This window comes from Adiantum capillus-veneris, chromosome 11, assembly GCF_014529385.1.
Source record: "Adiantum capillus-veneris isolate H3 chromosome 11, ASM1452938v2, whole genome shotgun sequence".
Lineage (NCBI taxonomy): Eukaryota > Viridiplantae > Streptophyta > Polypodiopsida > Polypodiales > Pteridaceae > Adiantum > Adiantum capillus-veneris.
This window is the reverse complement of record NC_140941.1, coordinates 35,298,299-35,307,615: the sequence shown is the minus strand read 5'-3', so window position 1 is coordinate 35,307,615 and position 9,317 is coordinate 35,298,299. Positions and strand designations below refer to the sequence as shown.

The 9,317-nt window shown below is 40.0% G+C and overlaps 1 protein-coding gene across 1 annotated transcript; it reads right to left on the bottom strand.

Annotated features, from left to right (window-relative positions):
• Positions 1 to 7,275: 7,275 nt before the first annotated feature.
• Positions 7,276 to 8,363, bottom strand: LOC147447097 (embryogenesis-like protein). The gene is made up of 2 exons (XM_086524247.1): positions 7,927 to 8,363; positions 7,276 to 7,627 (listed from the first exon to the last, which is right to left on the bottom strand). The coding sequence occupies exon 1, from the start codon at positions 8,314 to 8,316 to the stop codon at positions 7,936 to 7,938; it is 381 nt and encodes a 126-aa protein (XP_086380373.1). The 5' UTR covers positions 8,317 to 8,363; the 3' UTR covers positions 7,276 to 7,627; positions 7,927 to 7,935.
• Between the last annotated feature and the right edge of the window lie 954 nt (positions 8,364 to 9,317).

Genomic DNA, 9,317 nt, shown 5'->3' with positions numbered 1-9,317 from the left:
AAGGGCAGATCGTCAAAATGCTGACAAAGTATGTGTACAAGCAGAAGAGGGAGTTGGAGGCCAATCTAGAGAAGTGGTTATGGGCGTATAGGGGACATCCTACAAGGTGGCTACCAATTTAACTAGGTTCGAGTTGGTCTATGGTAAGGAGACCTCAGGAAACTTCATGAGTACCAAGCAGCTAATTGAGTACTGGTTAATGCACTTTTCATAGTCAATAGTTGATCATGAATAACTTTAGCCTTCATGAAAAATGATTGCATGAAACTTTTGGGTGGAAACATGATGGCAAAAAACTATCCAAGAAGGTTGACTACTCTCATCATAGAATCTTGATTAAACGTTCCAATGAGATTGAACCACATATCATTGGCAATCTTCAAAGTATGAATGGATGGAGAATTCTCCTTTATAAGATATTTTGCAATGGCCAACATTGCCTTCGCATTACTCGCATCCCAATCGACGCACAATTTTTAATACCCATCATCGTCTTGAAGGTAGGTGTACCTGTTGTTGGGATCCCTCGTAGGATGAGGCTCCAAGCCATCGACTATGTCCCATAAGCCTCTTTGCATGAATCAAAGTTTTATAATCAAGTTCCATGGGGTGTAGTTATCGCCGTTCAATTTGTAGATGGCGCTCGAGCAAGGGGGGGCCATACTGAAGTTGCAAGATCTGGCATTTGGGGTTCCTTCTCGCACTCCGACGGGTGGCTAGAAAGTCCAAGTAGCTTCACACGCTCTGCAAAAGGGAGGTACCTTTGCTCTGCAAATTCACACTCCCAAAAGGGGCGTCACACAAATATCAAGGTTTTCTCCAAAGTTCTCCAAACACTGCTTACCAAGGGCCTCCTTTCAAACCACCACCACAAGGGAAACTTTTCCCTCTCTCCTTCCCTAACTACCATGCTCTTCCACAACTACAACGTTTTAAAACGCTGATTCCTTGGGTGGTAAGGGGGGGTGTCATTGCTGCAGAGAAGGGGATGGGAGTGTCGCCGTCTACGGGACTACCAGTGGAGGCATTTAAAAATGTTGCACGGAAGGACGTCCTGTTCCCCAAGTGCTACCAGTAATGGCATGTCAAAACACTAGTGAAGCGGTGCTCACGTGGCACCAGGAGTGCGAGGCACATGGGACGTCAGTAGGCCAACATTCTAAAATGTTCGACCAAAAAGGAGTCAATAAAGGGTGGCGCCAAGGAGTAGTAGTGCTTGGCGTTTTAAAAAGAGAAGGGGGGGGGGGGGGGGGGGGGGGGGTGGTAGTAAAACTCCATGGAATGTGTTTCAAAATGCAAGATGCAGAGAGGTGGTGACAGCACCAGTAGCGAGATAGTGTGACAAGGGACTCACCTCATGGCTTCTTCTTAGCGGGTGCTTCTACTCCACCAAAGGCTCTGATACCATGCCAAAGTCGATGATGTGGAAGCGTAGAGGCCAAGGAGAGTATGCACAAGTGAGAGAGAGAGAGAGAGAGAGAGAGAGAGAGTCTTTTGAACCAAGCAGCATTGGCAATGAATAACTGATGCGTGATACAATGGGGGGAATGGGTTGCATATATACCCACCTAAGTAAAGTGCCAAAAGCCAAATAAATAATTAGATCACATTGGGTAATTCACTTGAGATGCCATATCTTTAACAAGTGCTATTCCCACTACTTCATCCAATTCGTTTCATTTCAATTTCTCTACATGCTTACTAATTGTCAAATTATCAATCTTCTGCATCAACTTCGCAAAATCTGGGGTCTTGAATCTCTTCAAAAAAGTTTGTTGCTCTATTTTTTGTATAATCCATTGCATCCCTGCCTTTGGCTCCATTTTCACTCTCTCACCTCGGCCAAATTGGCATTAGGTACACCAAATTTATCAAAGTGCATTACGTTCCAAGGGAGACCGGGCCGGCATCGAGCCTCTACTTGTGGATGGAGAGTAGCTTTAAGACTAAGAACCAAGATTTTAAGGTGTAGAAAGGGATAATTGAGTGTTGAGAATCGGGTATAATAGCAAGGTTAGAGTTTAATTTTGCAAGAAACAATAGAGATTTAAAACACATATTGAGGTTAATTACAATAGGAATTGAGAAAATGAACACAAAATCAGGCTTGTAACCAGCAGACACTTTCCATTACTGATCCCTGCTAGTCCAAATTACAACTCAATTTTCTACACCAATATCAGTGTGCACCTCAATTTGAAACCCCCAAATTAGAGATCTAAAAGCCTTTCGTCAGAAGCAGCCGCGTACCAAGCACAAACTTCAAGACCTGTGTAGCACCCCTTTGCTCATTCAATTCCTAAAATTTGATGAATATTGGTCTCAAACAAGCACGAATACCCTTTTCAAAGAAAAAAGTTACCACAGAGAAATGTTCTTCTTCTTCATAGCAATCACATATCTCATATTCTCTCTACAATGCACACTGACCTTCACCTCTTCTTCTTCTTTATCTTCTTTCCTCGCAGCTTGCTTACCAAAAATATCTCAAAAAATAAGAAGGAAAAAAATCCCTTCTTCCCCTTGCTCCTTGCTTGCTCCTCTACGCAAAAATTTCTGTAAAGACCTACCCAAAGAACTCTCTAAGTTAGTATTTTTCCTCCTCGTGTTGTGTGCCTCCAAGAATAGGAAAAGTTTTGGTTATTTTTCCCTATTTTTAGAAGCTTTCACTTTTCAACCAATTTGCACATGAACTTCATGAGAACCACCACCACTTGTCAAGCTTGCATTTCCCGCACACAAAAGCTCCCTTGAGACAAAACAGTCATGGCTTCATGATTAATCGATTGCAATTGCACACCAACTAATGAGTGATTAAATTATGAGCCTAAAAAGGGGGCTAAATCACTCTATAATAATAAGAATTGAGCATTAATTGCAAATTTCCAATTCCTAGTCACATTAGTGTGGGTAGTGACACAGCAATTTTACATATCCCATCACTTATAGACTTTGAACGGAAGAAATTGAAAAAGTTATTAATACCAACACCAAAATGCATTGCAGAGGGATATTGAATTATAATTTTCAATGGCTAAGAGAAGATGCCAATTTAGCATAGAGATAGAGATGTCTACGATCTATTTATATTAGAAAGTGCTAATCTATCGAATGTCCATGATACCAATTAATAGCTATGCATCAAAACCATTCATAGCTTAATCATTATTAAAATAGACTTAAACTAGTACTTGATGTATCACCAATGCAACGAGAGTACATGGCTGCAAATAAGCTTTATTAATCTTCATAAATTTGTGCAGTGCTAGCTCTTTTGTAGAGCTAGAAAGGATCTCCACATAAGCCTAAGTGATATCACAATATTCTTTTTCTTCACATAGGATGTTCACATCGGTTTTGCATATATGGCTTGACACATAGGATGATGACATGGAGAGAAAGTTCACATTGAGTTGAAGGTGCAACAAAACCCGCTTCCCAAAAAACCTCCCCTTGTGGGTTTTGTTATACAAAGTTGTAGGTAGTAGCACTTACAGAAATAGTTTTAGGTAGACGTATCCCTCAATCAATGAAAACTGTATTGCTACCCTCTCCTCGCTAAAAGACTCCTTTCTCTACAACAAGATAGAGAACACATGTATGAGAAAGGAGTTAATTAAGATCATTTTGTTTCTCTGCCTTTTGTTCGAGTTTAGTATTGCCTTGAGCAGTTAAATAAGTGCTAGAATCAAGCTATGATTAACTCACTATGAATGCACCTTAATCTCCCACCATAGATGCCAACAACCAGTATTAAAGCCATAGAAGGATTACTGTATGCCCTACATCATAAGCTCTAATGGTGATGAATTGCATTTCATAGATCATTGGGCCACAATAGAATCAAATCACTCATATAGTATCTAACTCCTGATTCCTCTCCTAATTTATAGCTATAGAAAATAGCCCTTCATGGGATGGCTCTCTAAGCTCATGCAAAGGTGAAGTCCAAAATGCAAGAAGAAATATGATAAATAATGCAAGGAAAAATGTCATGATGTCATCTTATTTGTGCTTTCATGTAGTCACCCATAAAAAGTTCTATGGGAAGTTTGTTATGGTTCAAAACTCTCTATTCCTTCCCATGTGTGTATCTACTCATGTATTTACCCCATGACCTACGCACCCCTTCGCCACTTGGAGGGTTATTCCTTACCTACCCAAAAGTCACTTGGTATGGGTCGTGAATGATCGATCCCCCATCAGCTCCTTCATTCCCTCCACTTTTGGATATAAGTATCCATGAATCAATGGAAACCCCAGCTACCTTCTTTCTCTATAAAATACTTTTATCTTACACAAGATACAAAGCACGTATGAGCAATGAATTAATAAAGACAATTTTTTTGTCTGCATTTTGACCAACTTCAACAGTCTTGAGTAATTAACTCAATGCTAAATAAGTTACAATGAACTCACTATGGGTGTCATCCTAATCCACCCACCATAGATAACACCACCATATTTAGATGTGAAGAACTTTCATGCAACTGTTAACTTCACTAATTATCAATCCTTGTTCTCCGCAAGAGCATCCGTCCCTCTACCCATTACACATTTCCACTGTAGCTTTTCCTAATTGCCCCTTGGAATTGTGTGGGTTCTTTTTGCTGAATTCACAAGAAACCATATAAACACATTGCAAATGCTTACACATGGTTTGTGAGCATGTGACTCACATAAAGCACCATACTTTACCTTCAACTATGGTGCATTCTCTTTTCAATCCTTGCATGTGGGGGTACATACTAATCATGCTGCTGCCAAGAGTTCTCACGTGCGATAAACCCTATTTATCATCAAGGTTTAACATATATGCTTTCATTTCAAGAATTATCTTGAAAGACTAACTATACTCTCCTTCGACGTGGGCCTCACTTCTCGCAAACGACTTTGGCTAAGCAATGTGATAGTTCACATTTTCGTTCTCTTGGAAGGGTGTTGCAGCTCTAATTAGGGCTGCTCTCAGTCATTCAGCAGCAAAAACCCTAGTAACCTCGGTTTCGACTTACCTACAATCACATAATCACAATCTTTATCAGCTCATCACCACCCAAATCTGCTAGACAAGACACTGTATGATCCTTATTGACATCTTTCTCTACTTGTTCCTCCAAATCTTATGATCTACACAATAAAGCTGTCTATGTAGCACAGTCCTGTCTCACGTATTGACCACATTAGTCCTAAGTAGCAAGATTCTCAAAATCAAACATCGCTTCCAAAAAATAGCCTTTTTGGATGGGATTTGGATTCAAGCTCATATAACCAAGACGCCATTTCGGTGAAAGGGCAGTCAATTTTGTGACTTTTACCCTTCGGTCTACTTTGTAATGCACAACAGACAAACACAGTACCCGCTTTAGAGCATTCCATGGCCCTTTGATTACGCAGGTAGGTCCAAAAGTGGAGAAAGAGTTTCCAAACCCTAAAAGCTACATGGCAGATGAGTGGAGATAATTAGCACTCCCAGACTATTTTGAGTCATAGAGCACTAGACTACAAAAGTAGAACCCTACTTTTAACAATGACCTCAACACCAAGTGAGAATCCATGTCCTGCTATGAGATTACATGGTATCCATGCCCTGCAACACCATCATGCCTGCTCCTATCAACAAAGATTTGATTGCTCAAGGATACTACGACCATCCAAACAACAAAAAGCTTCGTGATCCCTCTTAACCCAGTAACTTTAGCCCTATATGGACTACAATATGGTACAGCACATAGTCATGACTCATGCAAAATCTCAGGAAACACAATATCTTCACACATAAGAGCAGGGGAGATTGAATTTGTTCCATTGGAGAAAGCCCGTCTCAGCCACTGGAGAAAATCTGCACTGATCTCCAAGACAGACATGAGCATACTCCAAGCCGTCATCTTTCTTTCCGTCATTAGCAGACCTAGACCTTGATTCACCTTGGGAACCTCGTAACAATTTCAATCCCTCACCGCAAATTCAAACCATTCAACCTTTTGCATGCAGTGTTCGGGAAAAATCATTTTCACAAACATACAAAAATCCCTCCAAGACAAATTTGAACACGAAATTTTATAATACTAGCCAGTATTTTTGCAAATTACACTATTTTTCATGTATTTTAAGTGGAATTTTCTCCTTCTTGCCCTCCCCTCAACCGGCTACTTTGATTTTGCAACCGGCTCAAGGCTAAAGCTGAGGCACACTTTTCCCGAACACTGTTTGCAAGCCATCAGGTTCAGGTTCCCATACCATACACTCAAAATTGAATCACAAGAGCTATACCCTATCAAAATAACTCACGCTTTGATGATACCCCATAATTCTGATGAGTTTGATTCTGTACTTTGAACAAAAATGTTGAGACAACACCAAAAATGCTTTCTCCAAGAGAACACCGTCGTAACAAGTGCAGACGGACTAGCTCCAACAATTGTAAGCGCCATAAAATTGAAAAAATTCTTATGAAATGAACTTTCCGTTGATTAAAACATATACAAAATGAATCCAGGAAAAGCCCAGATTCATATATAGAGGAAGAGACATAGCATAATCCTTACAAGAAAATACTATAACCATAAGCTCCATCATGACTACGACCTCCCCACTAAAACCTTCTTATGAAATGGACTTTCTGTCAATTAAACCATATACAAAAAGAATGCCCAGATTCACCTATAGAGGAAAGAGACATTGCATAATCCTCACAAGAAAATACTATAACCATCACCTCCATCATGACTACAACCTCTCCACTAGTATCATCAGCACCCGATAGAGGGTGTAAAACAGGTAGAGCTATGCACCAATATATGCTCCCAGCACAATGCACACATAAACAGAAAGTTCTGTGTCCTAAGCTTCTATCATGACTCAGCCATGAAGAAGCCAGAGAATTGACCAAGACATCGAATCAGGCATCTTCAACCATTTGCAAAAATATGACATTGTATCCATGGAACACCTACATAACTGTTAAAACTGCACAGATAGTGGCTAATGAAACGTCTTAAGCATGCTAATATGCATAGCCTTCTTATGACTATATTATCAGTGCTTGGAAACATCTTCATTATGATAAAAATGGATTTAAAAAGGGAATCCCATTCTTGAGAAAGAAAAAAAACACCCCTCCCTCCTCCAGCATTGTCAATTATGTTGCTTGAATATCTAAACTCCCTATCTCAACCAGGAAAGAAGAAGCTCAAGGCAATCTTTGTAAAAGATAAGGCTAGAGATGAACACACGTTCTTCGCTTCCAAAAATTGTAATAGAACCTTGAAGACTTGATACCTGGTCAATTGTTGTCCACTCTATTCATCACAAGTCAAAATAACAAAATGATAAACACAGACAACCCACCTCCCTTGAAAATTGGGTTAACAACAGTGAACAAAATTAGATCTCAAGGTCTCAAGGTTTAAAGACCATGCAAACAGAGGGGCTTGTACTGACCCAAAAAGGTACTCCTATATCCAGAGGAAGAAATCACAGTTTCAAGAACAGTGAGGCTTCTCGATGACCAACTCACAGACATCCACAAGGCTTGAAGCGCAGGTTTGAGCCTATGGGGCCACCCAATCGTCAGAGGGAGTTCGGCACAAAATCAGTCCGCAAAGAATGCCTATGTCTTTGCTCATTTCTGTACACAAACAATATTTACCATCAAAAAAAGACGCGCCAGTACGAGACAGAGAGAAAGACTCGCACATCAGCAATCACCCATGTCAAATCGCTTAATTGACTCAAAGAATCCTTGAATGCATGTGCATGAAGAATACCCATCCAGCACACACAAGAAAAATTACAAAACGTCAGAAAGCTGGTACATTAATAGGATTTGCATTCACATCCTATCTCGGTAAAATTCTGAAATACTGCATGCACGCACGTGAGCCAAGCATACACATAATTACTAACACAGAGGGAAGAAGAGAGTACCTTATATAATCAAGCATTGAGCTGGTCGAGCTCGGCCTTAAGCTGCTCCATCTTGAGGCCCATAGAGCGCTGCACAGATCCCTTGTCAGGGTCCGGAAGCTTAGCAACCAGAGTTTGATATTTATTAAGCACGAGCTGAACAGCCTCGCGAGCAGTCCGCGCCTCTTCATCAAAGTAAACAGTTTCCTTGGACTCCATCGCCATCTCGATCTCATCTCGTGCCTCTGCAAACTTCGAGTTGATCTCATCTACCTCGCTTTTGTAGTCCTCCGCTGCAGACGAGAAGAAAACCTCTCGCCCTCTTGCCCATGACAAAGCCCTCTGTGAACCTAGAGCTCGCCTTGACGCGCCTATGACGAAGCCCAATGCCCGTCTTGTACAATCTGCCATAGCGTCATCAGGCTTGGCGAAGAGCAACACTTATGTGTCATTGTATGGACAAATGCAAAAGTTTCCTAAAAGTGCCCTAAACAAACAAAGGTGAAGAGTGAAGCAAAACTTCACATTGGCCTGCCATGGATGATGGCAGGGCTAGAAAAAATATGTTTTCCCTAACCGGTGAAAATAAGGGCAAACTTGAAATTCTCCCGGCCTAGTAATTACACTAAAACTTGTGTAAATTTCTCGATTCTCTTACGGGCAAGTTCAAAATCTAACCTATATTTTACATTTTCAGTCGGTTTAAACATTGGATGATGGTACCCTTGTCTATTGGAGTTGTCTTAAGCCATGTTTATATTATTGTGATAGTTATGAAACGAGTGCAAGTGTTCAGGAAGTAGAGGAAGTAGCCAAACTTTGATGGTACAAGGAGAGGGCAAAACGGGTAATGAAAATGTGAACCTCAAGTGATACTTGTATGAGTCGATCACAAAGTACCATTTTAGGTAGTTTATGCAACTTTAGATTGCAAAAAAGCAAGCTTTTTATGCAAATGTTATTGCATGATGCCCTAGCTATCCTCATTTTTGAGAGCCAAGAATTGGTGGCCACATAAAAGACATAAGTACTAACATACCAAAAAGGCTTGATTTCTAAACAAACTAAAGAAAATAGTACTTTCTGTGTGTAAGGAATCTCTTGGTTTGACCTGTCACACCTTGTCGCAGCATTGTGATCTTAGCACAGATTCTTATATAAATCTCTTATCACTTACTAAATTTTGAAATAAACTTGCACATGAATCTTGCATATGCTTAAAGAGAATATTTGGAATTATTGGAGTTGTTTTCTCATTTTTTAAATTATTAGTAATTATCTTTGTGAAAATTTTAAGCAATTTTTATATCACTATTTCTACACAAGATATCTATAGATGCAAAGCTAATTTCTCAAAATTCTACGGTCATTTAATAGATATAGTTATGTGGAATGTGATGAGATAAAAAAAA

What these genes read in the sequence shown, in the direction of transcription:
- LOC147447097 (XM_086524247.1), bottom strand. Translation starts at nt 8,316, where the DNA reads ATGGCAGATTGTACAAGACGGGCATTGGGCTTCGTCATAGGCGCGTCA.